This window comes from Bos taurus, chromosome 14, assembly GCF_002263795.3.
Source record: "Bos taurus isolate L1 Dominette 01449 registration number 42190680 breed Hereford chromosome 14, ARS-UCD2.0, whole genome shotgun sequence".
NCBI classification, from domain to species: Eukaryota; Metazoa; Chordata; class Mammalia; order Artiodactyla; family Bovidae; genus Bos; species Bos taurus.
Window position 1 is genome coordinate 2710073 of NC_037341.1, and position 16295 is coordinate 2726367.

General features: G+C 56.0%; 2 protein-coding genes across 14 annotated transcripts in view; one reads left to right on the forward strand and one right to left on the reverse strand.

The window, feature by feature from the left end:
• The window catches only part of SLC45A4 (solute carrier family 45 member 4), a 67280-nt gene extending 58267 nt beyond the window's left edge, over positions 1-9013 (forward strand). For 8 of the 11 annotated variants that reach the window (XM_010811909.4, XM_025002003.2, XM_025002002.2 and 5 more), the window contains 5 exons: positions 246-1279; positions 2006-2105; positions 3439-3650; positions 4533-4889; positions 5364-6231. In XM_010811909.4, coding sequence (XP_010810211.1) covers positions 246-1279; positions 2006-2105; positions 3439-3650; positions 4533-4889; positions 5364-5492 — 1832 coding nt within the window. In that variant the 3' untranslated portion in view covers positions 5493-6231. Of the gene's footprint in view, positions 1-245; positions 1280-2005; positions 2106-3438; positions 3651-4532; positions 6232-6349 lie in introns of those variants that run through there. The other 3 variants (XR_009490427.1, XM_059874408.1, XM_059874409.1) reach the window with 3 other exon arrangements.
• A 5557-nt stretch (positions 9014-14570) lies between these two features.
• The window catches only part of DENND3 (DENN domain containing 3), a 50416-nt gene continuing 48691 nt past the window's right edge, over positions 14571-16295 (reverse strand). For all 3 annotated transcript variants that reach the window (XM_025002007.2, XM_005215308.5, XM_002692572.6), the window contains one exon: positions 14571-16250. In XM_025002007.2, coding sequence (XP_024857775.1) covers positions 16050-16250 — 201 coding nt within the window. In that variant the 3' untranslated portion in view covers positions 14571-16049. The remainder of the gene's footprint in view (positions 16251-16295) is intronic.

Below are 16295 nucleotides of genomic sequence, written 5' to 3' on the forward strand. Positions count from 1 at the left end.
TGGGCAGTGGGGAGAGAGTCCCGGGTGGCCGCCAGTTTCCCTCCTAATTCAGGAAGCAGGAAGCTGTCAGGTTGGGATTCCAAGCCTGGGCTCAGCTGTTGTGCCTTGTCCCTGCTCCTCCCGTTCTCTGAGTGACCCTGGAAGCGCCCTTGGTGGGGGCAGTTGGGAACACCTGTCTGGGCTCCCCGCCCTGTGGCCCGTGCCCTTCCTCTGCTCATGTCTGCGCCGTCCCCTCCCATCCCCAGGCCTCGGCGGGGCCATCGGCTACGTGCTGGGCGGGCTGGACTGGACCCAGACCTTCCTGGGCTCCTGGTTCCGGACGCAGAACCAGGTGCTGTTCTTCTTCGCGGCCATCATCTTCACGGTGTCCGTGGCCCTGCACCTGTCCAGCATCGAGGAGGAGCAGTACAGCCCCCAGCAGGAGCGTGGCGGGGACCCAGCCAGTGCGCCAGCCTCCGGCCCCCGCGCCTGCGTGCTGGACGGCAGCGTTCTGTTCCCAGACGAGGTGCAGTCGGAGCATGAGCTGGCCCTGGACTTCCTGGACGAGGGCCTGGTGCGCAGCAAGAGCGATTCGGTGCTGCACGTGCCGGAGGCTGCACTGGGCCTGGAGCCCGAGCTCTTCCTGCAGGACATCGAGCCCTCCATCTTCCACGATGCCTCCTGCCCCAGCACCCCCCGCAGCACCAGCCAGGAGCACGCCCCTGCCCGGCCACCCCGCCGGCCCCTGCCACTCCGTGCACCCGCCGGCGAGGATGAGACCCTGCTGGAGGAGCCCCTGAGCGCCGCCAGGCTCCCGAACGGGGGTAGCGCGGGGCTGCGGGACGGCCCGGGCACCTGCGCCTACAGCCGGGCCGCCCTGAAGGCCCCCGCCACGGCAGGCCCCGCCCGCCGGCGCCGGCACGTGTTCCGCCGGCAGGCCTCCAGCACCTTCTCCTACTACGGCAAGATCGGCTCCCACCGCTACCGCCACCGGCGCGCCAACGCCGTGGTGCTCATCAAGCCCTCACGCAGCATGAGTGACCTCTACGACCTGCAGGCGCGGCCCCGGCAGCACCGCCGCCGCCACCAGAGCGGGGCCACCACGTCCAGCGGGGACTCAGAGAGCGAGGAGGGCGAGGGCGAGACCACCGTGCGGCTGCTCTGGCTGTCCATGCTGAAGATGCCCCCCGAGCTGGTGCGTCTCTGCCTCTGCCACCTGCTCACCTGGTTCTCCGTCATCGCCGAGGCCGTGTTCTACACCGACTTCATGGGCCAGGTCATCTTCGAGGGGGACCCCAAGGTGAGTGCCTGGGAGCGTGGGTGACAGCCAGCCCAGATGCGCCCCTGTTGAGAACGTGGTCGGGGTCCTCGTGTATGAGTGCGAGAGGGCACCCGGGCCTGGGTCCGTGGTGAGCAAACTATGCCCCACCCCAGGCTTTGGAAGTGCAGGAACACCAGGGAGCTGGAGGCATGCGGGCCAGCTCTCTCCATGCACAGGTGGCCCCAGAACCTGCAGGTTGAAGCAGCTTTCTGTTGTTGCTGGTGCCCGGGCCACGTGGGTGTGGCTTCTAGGCCTCAGGGCGTCCGCGGGTTCACACCTGTGCTCGTGGCCCAGAGTGGCACCAGGAGGTCCAAGGTGGTCACGGTTCAAGCCTCCCTGCCCCACGCGGACTGCCGGGCTGAGGCCTCCCCACCCCACACAGGCCGCCAGGCCGAGGCCTCCCTTCCCCATGCAGGCCCCCAGGCCGAGGCCTCCCTGCCCCACATGGCCCACCAGGCCGCTCCGTGTAGCCACTGGGCTCCCGGAGGCCAGAGGCGGGAGCGGCAGGCGTCCTAGGCCCAGATAGCGGAGCAGGGCTGGGAGAGAGTACAGAGGGTCCGCCACAAGCAGCGGCCTGGGCCGTGGCTGCTGCTCCCCACGCTGCCGCAGTTGAGATGCATCAGTGATTTCGGTGTAAATGACCCCTCTACCTGGAGGCGCAGCACGCCGGCCCCAACCCCTGAACCCTCGTCTTGGTCTGAACAGGCTCCATCCAACTCGACGGCGTGGCAGGCCTACAGCGCGGGCGTGAAGATGGGCTGCTGGGGCCTGGTCATCTACGCAGCCACCGGTGCCACCTGTTCAGGTAAGTGGCCCCCAGCCAGGTGAGCCGAGCACCTGGACTCGCTCCGTGACCCGAAAGACCGACAGGCATCCTGCTCCGTGGGCCGCAGGCCCTGCCCCGCCGGGGCCGGCCCTGAAGACCGACAGGCGTCCTGCTCCGTGGGCCGCAGGCCCTGCCCCGCCGGGGCCGGCCCCGAAGACCGACAGGCGTCCTGCTCCGTGGGCCGCAGGCCCTGCCCCGCCGGGGCCGGCCCCGAAGACCGACAGGCGTCCTGCTCCGTGGGCCGCAGGCCCTGCCCCGCCGGGGCCGGCCCCGAAGACCGATAGGCGTCCTGCTCCGTGGGCCGCAGGCCCTGCCCCGCCGGGGCCGGCCCCGAAGACCGATAGGCGTCCTGCTCCATGGGCCGCAGGCCCTGCCCCGCCGGGGCCGGCCTCAGGGGCAGCAGCAGTGTCACTGTTCATCGCCGCCGGGAGGCGGAGCTGCTCGCACCGTGGCTGAGAAGGCAGCGCTGTAAGCCCTCAGCTGTCCTCTACGCAGACGCCTGCTGGCTCCCAGGGAGGGCCTGCGGGCTCAGGGCGATGGCAGCGCTGCAGCAGCTGTGCTCTGAGCCGGAAGGGCAGGCGTCCGGGCTCTGCCTGAGCGCACGCAGTGTGTCTGGGGCCTGCTGGAGGTCGGGGTGGCTGAGGAGACAAGCGGCCTTCCTTGGGGTCCACTGTGCCCTGGAGAACAGAGAGTGGGAGTGACAGGCTTCAGGCTCAGGAGTGGTGCGCACGTGTGCCTCCCGGGAATGGGGCAGAGCCGCGGTTACAGGCCTCTGGCTGATCCTGGCCTGGACCCTGCTCAGTCTCTACCTGAGGATGATGGGATAACAGCCGGTGACCACGGACAGCCAGCCTGACGGTCACAGTGCTGCCTGCTTTACTACAGGACTTCTCAGGAGAGCTGGGTCAGAAAGCCTGACCCAGAGGAGTGGGGACTTGCGAGGAAAACCAGCCACAACTCAGTCCCTGAGGCAGGGCAGGTCCCAAGGCCAGAGAGGACCCCGAGTGGGCCTAGACTGGCGGAAGGGTCGGAAGGCCTGGCTCTGCAAGGTAGGGAGTCCCACGGGGCTGCGGGATAGAACCAGGTTACAGGTCTGGAACCACTAGGGTCGACCTCCTTTTGAAGTGTGGAGCCCCTGGTGGTGGATTGGGGCATGGTGAGCTGGGGGTCCATCCAGGGGCTGTGCGTGGTGGCCAGGGAGTGAAAGGCGAGGGGCGTCCCGTCCCTGTTCCTGAGCCAGGCTGAGTGCAGTGGAGGCCGGGGAGCAAGCAGGCCGTGTGCCTTCCGGTCACCACGCGGCCTCTCTCTGCAGCCCTGCTACAGAAGTACCTGGACAGCTACGACCTGAGCATCAGGGTCGTCTACGTGCTGGGCACGCTGGGCTTCTCCCTGGGCACGGCTGTGATGGCCATGTTCGCCAACGTCTACGTGGCCATGATCATGATCAGCACCATGGGCGTCGTCTCCATGAGCATCTCCTACTGCCCCTATGCCCTGCTCGGGCAGTACCACGACATCAGAGAGGTGGGTGGGCGGGCGCTGGAGGGGAGGCCCCAGCACGAGCTCGCCAGCTGTGGGCGGCTCTGTAGCTCTCACTGGCGCCTTCTGCGTGGAGCATTCTTGCCCACGTCTTCCCTTGCACTCATGCCCTCGCCTGTGGTCTGCCTGGGACAGAGGGTGTGTGTGTGGTCTAAGGTCGATCAGAACTTTATGGTGCCCCCAAGTAAGGATGGTCACGTGACTGGTGTCCTGTTCCCCTCCCCCGACACTGCCAAGCCACAGACATGGGTGGGGGTCTGGCTGGGGGATGTCTGTTTTCTCTTCCATGGCTCTGTCTGTCCGCTCACAGTGGCTACACTGTCTTAAGTAGTTTTACAAGAAGCCCTGAATGAAACCTGGTAGTGTTAAGTTCTCCAGCTTGGTTTTTCAACATTGTTAATTAGTTACCTTGACCATTTCCTTTTTATTTAAACATTAGAATCAGCTTCTGGACTTTTTTTTTTTTTTAATTGGAAACACATTGATTATATGGATCAATTTGGAGAGAGTTAAAACTTTGTAGTATTGAGCCTTTATAATATTCTCTAAATATGGTATATTGTATTAATTGTCATAGCATATTTATAGATTCTTCCGGGCTTTCTGCACACACAGTCACATCCTCCATGGGTAATGAGTTTCATTTCTTCCTTTCTAATTCTTAAGGGTTTTATTTATTTTCCTTGCCTTCCTGCAGTGGCTGGAAACCCCAGTACCGTGTTCAGTATAAGGGTGGGGGGTACACAGAGCCAGGCGAGCGGGTGTGCCCCTGCTGAGGGAGGCAGTTCTGCCTCAGACCCGGGGCATGCCGGTGCGTGGCTTTCCTGTCTGGCCCCTGCCCTCACGCCGTGCCTGCCTCTCTTGCAGTACGTGCATCACAGCCCCGGGACCTCCAAGCGTGGCTTCGGCATCGACTGTGCCATCCTGTCCTGCCAGGTCTACATCTCCCAGATCCTGGTGGCCTCCGCCCTGGGCAGCGTGGTCGACGCGGTGGGGACCGTGCGTGTCATCCCCATGGTGGCCTCCGTGGGCTCTTTCCTGGGCTTCCTGACAGCCGCCTTCCTGGTCATCTACCCAGAGGTGTCCGAAGAGGCCAAGGAAGAGCAGAAGGGCCTGTCTTCCCAGCCGCTGGGCGAAGGCGCGAGCAGCAGCGCTGAGAAGCCCACAATGCTGAAGCTGTCCCGGAAGGAGGCCCCGCAGGGGCTCGTCGAGACCGAGTCGATGGTCTGAGCCGCGCCACACACACATTCCAGGGCGGCGGGGAGGCGGGGGTGGCGCCCGGCAGGCCGGCTGCCGTGGCCTTGGTGGCCGCGCGCACCAGAGCCCTTCACCGACCCTGGTGGAGGCTCAGTAGCTGTAGGGTAGGTTTGCGCCAGTAGGTGAAAACACCTCATTAATTACTTTTTCCACAATTAAAAAGAATCATTTTTTTTTAATCGAAAAAAGATCTTTTAATTTCAACTGTCTCTTTTGTTCTGCAGGTATATTATTCTGCACGTTTTAAAATTATAAACCAAATTTACCATATAGAGAAGTGATTTAGAAAAAACAAGATTTTTGCATTTCTAAAGTTACAATTGAAAGCAAAAAAGTATCTGATGTATTTTGCTATATCTTATCTGAATTCTTCAGATAACGGTCGTGTAGTCAGTGACTAAAACACTTTTTATCACATTTTTTCCCTGTGGATGCCTACAGGTATTTGGACGTTCTGTCAGATCTCGTCACATTTTGTTGGTGCTGCAGCTATTGGAGAGTATTTTTCTCTATGATTATTTTAGAAAAAAAAATTTTTGTCTTTATTTTCCAAAACTGTGGTTTTCTTGAAGAACACATCTCCTGCTTTCCTGTTTGACACATTGTACCTGGGCGGCGGGCCTCAGTAGCTGCGACACCAAAGCTGGGAGGAGGCTGGGCCCCCGGGACACTGGTAGGGAGGCCCGCCGGGCCGGGCCGGGCCGGGCCGCCCGCCGGGGCAGCCCTGGAGCTGGCAGAGCTGTCCCCGCACCCGCCCGCATCTGTGCCCGCCCCCTGCCCATCGTCTTGTCCGAAGCTCCGGGAGCCGCTGTGACTCTCTCACTGCACTTTGTCTTTGAACCATCTGTGGACCATGGGGGCAGGACTCCCGGCGTGGCACTGCCACCCGCGCCCGCCGCCAGGCCCACACGCCAGACACTCCGCGCCCATCTGACCTCTGCGTCTGCTCACTGCTGCCGGCCGCCAGAGTCAGGACCACCCCACCGTGAAGAAAGCGGGTCTCGGCCAGGGACGGTCCGCCCCACAGGTTGGCTCAGCGCGGCGTTTCCGGTTTCAGCGCAGAACCAAACTTGCACCCCGGGGAAGCACGGTCGTCACATGCTGCAGCTGTTTGGAAATGCTTTTCAAACCACAATCTCTTTCTAAGTAAGCAGTTTCTGCTTTTCTTCTTTGGGACGGTCAGTCTTAAGTCCGCTGATCTCAGGAGAAAGAGGGAGGCCTCCCACACATCGCCCAGATAAAGTGAGAGGACTGTAACTCTTCGCTGCCTCAAGTCGCTATGTTTTTAAATAAAGTACTTTAAAACGCATGAGAGTCATGCTGCAATATGATCATTCTAAAGCAAATATATATATATATAGATATATATTTCAAGATGAAACTACGCAGTTTTTAAATAAACTACTTGAATTTCCTTGTGTTGAGAGGAACAGCCGTGCTCCGCGTCCTTGCCCGGCCTCTGGCCCGTCCCGCCTCCGTCGCTGGCGGCACTGTGCAGGTTGCAGTTTGTTCCTGAGGAGCAGCGGTGCCTGTGCGTTCTGGATGCAGCCGCAAGCCACGTGTCCTCCCCTGGAAGCCCAGGGTCACGGAGAACCGACTGGGAACTGGGAGCGTTTTCAACGTGCATCACGGCTGGAGAAGGGCCTTGGGGATCCTGTGCCCAGACGGGCAAGTCCTTCCCACTCCTGAGCCCGCCATCCGGTCTGTGCTTCTCCCCTCGCCCCCCTGGCAGGTACCCGGCAGAGCACTTTGATGCCGTTCGATGGCCTTCGTGGCTTTAGGATGGAAAGTCCTCCTCCTGTGACTCTCTAGATCGCAGCCTCTGTTTAGCTGCTCTGCTCCTCAAGGGGGTCTCCTGACAGCTAGAAAACGGGGGAGGGCAGTGAGCTGAGAATGTAGGGGTGTCAGGGAGAGCCCGAGTCAAGCTCTGCGATGAACCGGCCGGAAGGGCCGCACCCCCCGGGCCCACCCTGTCCACAGCCCGGCCGGGGCTTGCTGTGTAGGAGCAAGCGGGGCCCCAGGGATGCCAGCCTTAAACCTGGTCTGGAACAGCGAAGACACGGAAGGACAAGAACAGCCCTGGAACGTGCTCGGGGCGGAGGCCCGCTGGGGAGAGGCGTCTGTCGACAGCTGATGCAGGAGCGAGTGTGTGCGCGGCCGTCTCGAGTCCTGCAGGCCGCCAGGCCTTATGCCTGCTGTGACCGGAGTGGATCTGGGAGGGCGGGTACCTCGCGGCCCGGGTCAGGAGTGAGCAGTCATGGAGCCGGCCTCCAGCCCTCGAGGTGGTGAGCTTTGTGGGGGGGTTGTGGAGTGAGTGAGTTTGCCTCAGCCCCATCCCCGCAGCGAGGCTATTCCCAGGTTGCACTGACTCGAGGCTCTAGCGTCACCTTGTGTCTTAAGCGGAGCGGGCTGTCCACGTGGTGGTGGCCGGCCGTGGCTGGGGGCCATGGTTGGTTCCTAACACTGTACCTCAGGTAGCCGTGGGGGCCGCTGGCGGGCCACTCCAAGGAGCGCGGCTGTGGCCCCTCATTGAAAGGTTCTCTGTCTGGTCTCCAGCCCAGGTGACCAGTGGGTGGTGCCACCCACGGGGTGGGCTGGCCGGGTAGCCGATGCTGGAGTCGAGCCTGGAGTTGGCCTCGTGGGCCCTGGGGGTCATGGGCACCGGTCAGGACTGGGTGCTGTGAGCAGAGAGCTTGGTAGGGATTTGGCTGGTTGCTGGGTCATATCGATGGACTCCCCAGATAGGGTGGCGTGGATCTGATCCGCGTCTTTGGTTCCCTAAAAAGTCAGCTCAGTGAAGACAGGCAGCACCCTGTCCCCATTTTGCCGGCAGTCAGTGTTGGCGATGTTTCTGGGTCGGTGGGAGGGCTGGCAGTGGGGTGCCCTTGCCACTCCCCACTGTCTCTTGTGGGGGGCAGGCAATGGCTGGGCCCTAAGAAGGTCATTGGCTCCAAGTAGTCCTCAGGTGTGCTTCTTAAAGGCATGAGCATGTGGGGAAGTAGCTCTCTGCCCCCCAGAACCCCAAAGTCGAGCCTCTGAAGGGGCTGCCTGTGTGGTGTGTCTGAAGAACACTCCAGAAGGGCCTAGCCGTTCCCTCCTATGGCCAAGGGTGTGGGCTGCCAGCACCACAGGCAGCCGCTTGGAGCGAGTCTGTCAAACGCCACATTCATTGGACACAGAGCACCTTCGAGCTGTTGGCTCACACCTGAGCCTCCATCTACCTTGGCCACCCCCGCTCTGAGCACAGGTGAGGACCCTCCTGGAATGTTGCCACCGGCGACAGACGCGCGACTGTTCATGCTCCATCTGCAAGCGGCTGCTGCTCAGACTCCCCATCCGTCTTCTGCCTGCTCCCGGGCCTGGGGGCTCAGGCCGGCCTGACGGGGCTGCTGGGGGCCATTTCCTGAGCGCAGCTGCCCAGGGAGTGGTGTCCCCGACGCGGCCCTCAAGCGCGCAGCACGTCGGGGCCTTCGTCACTACCTCCTTGTGGGGAGCCGGCCCTGCCGTCCTGGCCGCTCGCCCAGCCTGTCCCCGGGTGTGGCCGCCTCTGCTGGGCCCTCCCCCGGGCGTCCGGGGGCACGGCTCCGTGTGCTGTGGACCAGGACTGTGTCTCCGTAGTGGAATGACCTGATTATTGGAAATGCCTCTTGTTACCAGAGGAACTCCCCAGGCATCTCGGAACAGGACTTATTTAGTTCCATTGTGAACTGGCCACAGGACAACGTTTTTTTATCAACTTATTAAGTTGGAGCACTATAATAGCTCTTGCTGATTTTAGCAGTGATATAAGTGTGTGTTAAACACATAACGTTTTATGAGGAAAAGGGATTATAAAGAGTAATATCGCACATTACTGAATTTTATATCAGGTGGGCACAAGTGGCCTGGTGTTTGTGTGTCTCAGCGCCGAGCCCCCGGTCTCGCGGCTGCTCCCGGGGGCTGTGGCTGCATGGCACTGTCTGCCCCCCTCCCCCCCACGCACAAGGTCCTATCTGTAACGTGCTGACCTCCCGGTGTAGACCGGGCTCCCCCTGCGTCTGTTTCGCTCTGTTACTCTGTGGTTGAAGCTTAATAAACCTTTCCCTGCCAGATGCCAGTGTGGGTGTCTCTGCCGTGTTCCCAGAGCCCCTCCCTTCGCCCCTGAGGGCCCAGTTCAGGAAGGGCCTGCCAGTGGGTGTGGCTCCTGGGGTGGTGCTCACAGGCCTTCCCAGCTCCCAGCCTGGGGCCCGTGTCTGAGTCCCCAGCATCCCCAGGGCCCCTGCCTCACCTGACTCCGGTGTGGGCTCCGGCTGAGCCAGCAGGGGATGAGGCCCACCTGGCATCAGGTGACCTGGCACAGCCCTTTCAGGCCAGACCCCGGGCTGGGCAAATGTCTGACAGCCCTTCCTTCCCAAGGCCTGTCCTGGTGGGTGGGTGGTGGGGTCCTGACTTCCAGGAAAGAGGGGAGCTCGGGAGCCACCCTGGTTACCACTCGCCAGCCAGAGGGGCCAGGCTGCCATCAGTCATGAGATGGGTGCCACAGGGCCTGGCTGGGGCTGCAGGCAGCTGCCAGTCACCGCCACCCTGACTTGGCAGTGAGGGCAGTGGAAGGAGGCGGGAGGGGGCTTGCCCAAGGTCATACAGGTGGTGAGATGTGATGCTCGAGGGGCTGATTTGATCAAAAGGGTCTGCTTGACCTGCACGGGGAGGAGAGCGTGCATGCGTGCTAGGTCGTGTCTGACTCTTTGCAACCCTCTGGACCGATGGAACTCACCAGGCTCCTCTGTCCATGGGCCTCTCCAGGCTACGAAGACTGGAGTGGATTGCCATTCCCTTCTCCAGGGGATCTTCCCACCCTAGGGATCAAACCTTCATCTCTCATTTCTCCTGCACTGGCAGGCGGGTTCTTTACCGCTAGCCTCACACGGGAAGCCCAGTGGGGAGCAGGGTGGCCCTTAATTGGGGTCCAGCAGAAGCCAGCCCCAGGATGGGGGATGGAAGAAGGGGGTCGGCTCGCGCGCGTCGGGGAGGGGGTGTGGTCACCAAGGGGCCTATCAGGGCGACCCATCCTGGTCATCAAGGGGATGGAGGCTGGGAGGCCCCGGGGCCTAGTCCTGCGCTGTGCCATGAGCGCCCCGCGGGCGAACCCGAGCACACCTCCCGGTCGGAGGGACCAAAGGGCTCCTGGGGACTAGAGGGGACCACGCATCGGGCCTCCTGCGGCTGCGCCGGCCGCGAGAGGCGGGCCCTCCCTCCGGGGCGGAGCTTGGAGTCCGGGCGCCGGCCTCGTCCCCTTCGCGGCCGAGCGAGTTAGCAGCGCCCTCTGGCGTCCGCCCGGGGTGCTCAGGGCCCGCGAGAAAGGGGCGGGCCGGGGGCGGCGCCGCACATCCTCACAGGGCCTCCCGCCCCGGGGGCCGCACCAGGCTCCGGCAGGAGGGTGCGCAGGCTCGAGGGGTATGTCACCGAAAACGAAAGCCCCGGACCCCGTCTCAACCCGCAAGCCTCCACATCTGTCCCACCGCTGTTAGTGCAGAATCAATGTTTTGTTTGGGTTTTACAATTGAACCACCCCACGTAGAGTATGGGCTTCCTTGGTGGCTCAGAGGTTAAACCATCTGCCCGCAATGCAGGAGACCTGGGTTCGATCCCTGGCTCGGGAAGATCCCCTGGAGAAGGAAATGGAAAACCACTCCAGTATTCTTGGCTGGAGAATCCCATGGATGGAGGAAGCTGGTGGGCTACAGTCCACGAGGTCCCAAAGAGTCGGACACGACTGAGCGAAACCCACTCCAGTATTCTTGCCTGGAGAATCCCATGGATGGAGGAAGTTGGTGGGCTACAGTCCACGAGGTCCCAAAGAGTCGGACACGACTGAGCGACTTCACTTTCACGTAGTTTGCAATCTACATTTTTTGTTTAGCAAAATATTTGATCATCTTTCTTATTAGCACAGATTGGTCTACTACATTCCTTTAACAATATGAACAGAAGTTTTTGTGTGGGGTGTTGTTTTAAATTTTATTGGAAAATCAGAAAAAATTGTATTTATATTTTGTTCATCTTGTCTATTATCACCTGTCTGTAACTTATCTGTCATTGTAAAAATTCACTGATTTGTGTTTCTGGTAGGTATGCCTTAGGATTTTCCTGGGAGTGAGGGAAGAAAAAATTATTAGTGAAAAGAGTTGAATTCTTAGTGGGAAATCTCACATTTGGCTTCAAACTCTACAGAGAACACACTGGCATTAATTATAAACCTTTTATCTGCTTCCCATTTGCACAGTTCTGTTTGCATCATTCTGTTTACATCATGCTTGGTTCTGCCAACAAAATTGGGAGATTGTATAATTATATATGTTATATAGTTATATATATATAATTATATATATTTGGCTGCACAGCACAGCATGTGAGATCCCCCACCAGGGATTAAACCTGTGCCCCCAGCAGTAGAAGCACAGAGTCCTAATCCCTGGATTGCCAACGAAGTCCCTGTATAATAATTTTTAGGTCAAGAAACTGAGCTCTGAGATACTAGAAGGTGGACACACAGTGTCTCTCCCAGGTGCTCAGAAACGATAGACACGCACACAGACGCACGCAGAGACGCGGCAGGACTTCCAGGGGCCCACAGGCTACGAGGGAGCCCGGAAGGGCATGCAGCGGCGTCTCTGTGCTTTTCATCTGTGTTTCCTTAGATGTTAAGCATCTTTTCCTGTGTTTGCAATTTATGTATCTTCTTTGGTGAAATCTCTAACCTAGTTTTTTGTCCTATTTTTTGGTTGTTTTCCTTGTTACTTTTGACTTCTCAGGATAGAATTCCTTTATCTGACATATATTTCGTAAAGATTTTCCTCCCAATCTGTAAGAGAAAGAAGTCTGCCTTATTTCTGATTTCAGAGTGAAAACACTGCCTTCACCATGAAGTACAATGTTGGTGGGCTTTAGCTGCTCTTTATCCAGCTGAAGAAGCTTCCTTCTATTCCTAGTTTGCTGAGAGTTCTTAACATGAATGGATATTGAATCATGTAGATATTGTTTCTAAATCTATTGAGATGAACCTGTTTTCTCTTTTTGCATTTGTTAAGATGGTGAATTACATCAACTGATCTTGAATATTAAGCCAACTTTGCATTCTTGTGCTGAATTTCCTTGATCATAAGGTAATGTCCTCTTTATGTATTGCTAGATTTAATTTTCTAAACTTTTTAAAAAGATTTAAATGTTTATGAGGGAAATTGGTATTTTTTTTTCTTTGTAATATCTGTTTTTTTGTAGCCAGGTAATATTAGTCTTATTAATGCAACAGGAAGCATTCAACTCTTCTATTTTCATGAACAGAATGAGCAAATTTGTATTATTTATTCCTTTGTCATTCTTTCCTGTCATTTTTAAAATTATGGATTAAATTTCTTTATCGTAAATAAGTCTATTCAGGTATCTGTTTCTTCTTAAATTAGTCATGCTTGTTTAGATCTTTTACATAAATTGTCCATTCCATCTAAGTTTGATGCCAAATTTACTGGCATCAAATTCAAAATATTCCCTAATTCTTTAACATCTGTAGAATCAGTAGTGATTTTCTTGTTTTTTCTTTTTTTTAAGTGGGTGAATTTACACAGTGACATGAACAGGATCCAGTGTTCTATGAACGTTCTAATATATGCCTACTCCTAATACTCAATCTGCATGAAACGGTTTCTTCAGATAATTCTCTCAATGCCTTCCAGCTTACCGCCAATCCCCACTGATACGCATTCAGTTATCATGACTGCTTTTGTCTGGTTTGAACTTCATGTAAATGAAAATAGCAGCCTTTGTGTCAACTTTGCCCAGCATGTTTTGGAGAATCAAACACATCGCTGTTCAATTCCGTTGTTGTTGTTGTTTTTACTGCTGTATAGAATTCCATTCTGCAGCTATATTACATCCATTCTCCAGCTGATGGGTGTTTCCAGCATAGGGCTATTACACATAAAGATGCTACGGAGATTCTCATGAGTCTCTGCGTAGACACGTTTTGCTTTATCTTGGGTAAAAAGCTAAGTGTGGCACTGTGGAGTCGTAGGGTGGGTGTGTGTCTAAAAGAAACTAACAGCTCGCCAGTGGTTGGCTGTTTTTATCCAGTTACCAATGGACACTCCATCTGCTCCACGTCCTCATCTTTACTTGCTGTTGTGAATCTTTAACATTAGCCATTCTCAAGTATACAAGTGTTATTTCAGTGTGGTTTGACACTCCTGATGACTCATGATTTGAAGCCTCTTTTCAAACTGGCCATTGATATGCCTTCTTTGAAGAACCTTTTGCCCATTTTTAAAACTCTCTTTGTATTGACTTGTAGGAGCACTTGATACACTTTGGGGGAAGTCTTTGTTGGACATAACAATTGTATTGACTTGTAGGAGCACTTGATATACTTTGGGGGAAGTCTTTGTCGGACATAACACTGTCAGTCTTTTCACCTCATCTGTGGTTTCTCTTTTCGTTTAATGGCGTGTTTTGATGAAGTCTAATACATTAATTTCTTCTTTAGTATTTAGCACTTTTTGTATTGTTTCTTAAAAAAAATCTTTATCTATACCAAGGTTGCAGAGATATTTTAATATTTTTAAAATTGAAGTAGTTGGTTTATAATGTGTTAATTTCTGCTGTACAGGAAAGTGATTGAGTTACACGCATATATACTTTCTTTTTTTTATCTTTTCTATTATGTTTACCATTGGATATTGACTGTAGTTCTCTGTGCTGTACAGCCGGACCTTGTCTATCCATTCTGTCCGTGAAAGCTTACACCTGCCAACCCCAGCCTCCGCTCCCATTTCTCCCCAACCCCCGTACCTGCCACCAGTCTGTTCTGTGTGTCCTTGAGTATGTTTCTGTCTCATGGATAGGTTCATCTGCCGTATTTTAGAGTCCACAAGTCAGTCCATCATATGGTGTCTGTCTTTCTCTGACTTACTTCACTCAGTATGATAAGCTCTAGTTGCATCCATGTTGCTGTAAATGGCGTCATTTCGTTCTTTTAGTGGTTGGATAGTATTCCATCGTGTATACGTACCACATCTTTGTCCACTCTGTTGATGGACATTCAGGTTGTCTCCATGTCCGACTGTTGTGTATACTGCCACTATGAACAAGGGTACATTTATGTTTTTTTTTTAAATATTTGGCTGCGTCGGGTCTCAGCTGTGGCTCATGGGCTTAGCTGCTCTGTGGCATGTGGGATCTTAGTTCCCCGACCAGAGATCAAATCCATATCCCCCGCATTGCAAAGTGGCTTCTTAACCAGTAGACCACCAGGGAAGTCCTGCATGTATCTTTTTGAATTATAGTTTTCTCTGGAAATATGCCCAGGAGTGGGATGGCTGGATCATACGGTGATTCTGTTTAGTTCTTTAAGGGGCCTTCATGCTGTTTTCCACAGTGGCTGCACCAACTTACACCCCCACCAGCAGTGTGGGAGGGCTCCCCTTCCTCCACACCCTCACCAGCATTTATTTGTAGACTTTTGAATGATGTCCATTCTGACTGCTGTAAGTTGCTACCTCATTGTCACTCTGATTTGAATTTCTCTGATAATTTGTGATGTTGAGCAGTCCTGTACTATTTTAAAGAAGCCCCCCCCACAAGTTAACATTGGCTAAAGTACAGAAACTGGAAGCAGTGTTAGTACATGAGAATTTATTCCTGATGAGGTGAAAATACCTGGCTGCACGTGGATGGGAATTCAGTAATTTATGTGGATTTCTGACGGGCTTTTACTCTGGTTTTTCATATGTGCACAAAGCCAGAATTCCACCTTCAGCCCTCTGCTGCTGGTCTCATCTTCCCCCTAGAAGTCAGGGGAACACACCTTCCCCAGAAGGACGGACTGGGACGATTCAGCCACCTGGCTCTTCTCTGCACCACAGTCTCAAAACAATCCAGAACATGATCAGATCTTCCAGACTATCTGGGTTCTGTGCGACTCAGCCAGAGGCTGGGCCACAGCTCTCAACCGGGAGTCATTGCAGACGCCTCGGAAGCCTGGCTGTGTCCTGGGGGCCTGACAGAGACCTCGCTCACAAGGTCTGGCAGGATGTCTAACCGGGTTCCCCAAACCCAGGGCAGAGGGCGTGGCAGCCAGCCTCCTGTGGCGGAGCGCACCGTGCGTCCACAGGGGACAGCTGGGGCCCTGACGCAGTGCTCCCTCCACGCCCAGCAGCCAAGCCGAAACAGGGACGAAAGCTCAGTGTTACAGTAAAATTGTACAAAGGTCTTTTGCTAGTATGATTATCTTCAGTTAAATAATAAGGCACTGTCTACATATACATTATACTCTGTGCACCCAGGATCCGGATGCAGCAGAAATGGACACGTGTGTCCGGTAAGGGTTTGTTTGTACTGTTTTAGATAGAATGTTGATCTTTGGTATAAAAAGCGTCTCTTTTCATTATAAAAACACTGCATTTGTTAAAAAGAAAAAACACAGAGCCTGTCTCAGCCCCGTGCAGACAGCCGCACCCCAGTGCTGTCCCCTCCCTGGGCAGGCTCTGCCACCTGCCCTAAAACACAGAGCCTGTCTCAGCCCCGTGCAGACAGCCTCACCTCAGTGCTGTCCCCTCCCTGGGCAGGCTCTGCCACCTGCTCTGACAGGCAACAGCAAGGGCAGGTGCAAACCTACTCAACCTCAACATGGTCATTTAAAAGCAGCCCTTCTTGTGAGCTTTGCTGGAAACAAGAGGTCAGCGTGCGGCCGCCGGGCTCCTGTAAGCCTGGTGTCTGGTGAGTGAGTGAGGGAAGTGGGCGGGAAAGCATGGCCAGAGACCAGAGGTCTGCAGCTCATGGGTGCTTTGGCTCAACAGCTCCCGGCTGGCCTGGTGCTGGCCCAGGGCATAGATTCTGGAACCATCCAGACAGCACGGGAGGGCTTCTCGGCAGAGGCTGCCTGAGAAACCCCACCCCCTGCCGAAACGGTCCAGTTTCATCAGCCAACGTCCAGGAGGGGAAGTGTGACAATGGCGGTCAGAGAGCCCAGGAGGCCCTGCAGTGGGCCGCCCCCAACGCCGGGTGGACGGCCCCATCCGGCTCGGACTGCCTCCCCTGGGAAGCACCAGCAGCTGGCCGAAAGCGCGTCCCTGGCTCACAGGGCACACACCCCCTCGGTCACTCGACCTTCCAGATGGCGATCTTCCCCTCCTCAGGGCCGGCGCCGCTCAGCACGTATCTGTCCTCCGCGGAGCACAGTGTCTTCACCGTGTCCGCGTGGGCCACCAGCTCCTTCTCCACCGTCCTCCTCTCCGCATCCATCACATAGATCTTCCCCTTCAGCTGCCCCTGCGACAGCCCCGTGGTGCCTACCCAGATCTGCCAGGAGAAGCGGGCATCGCATGTGTAGCCCAGCTGGGAGGC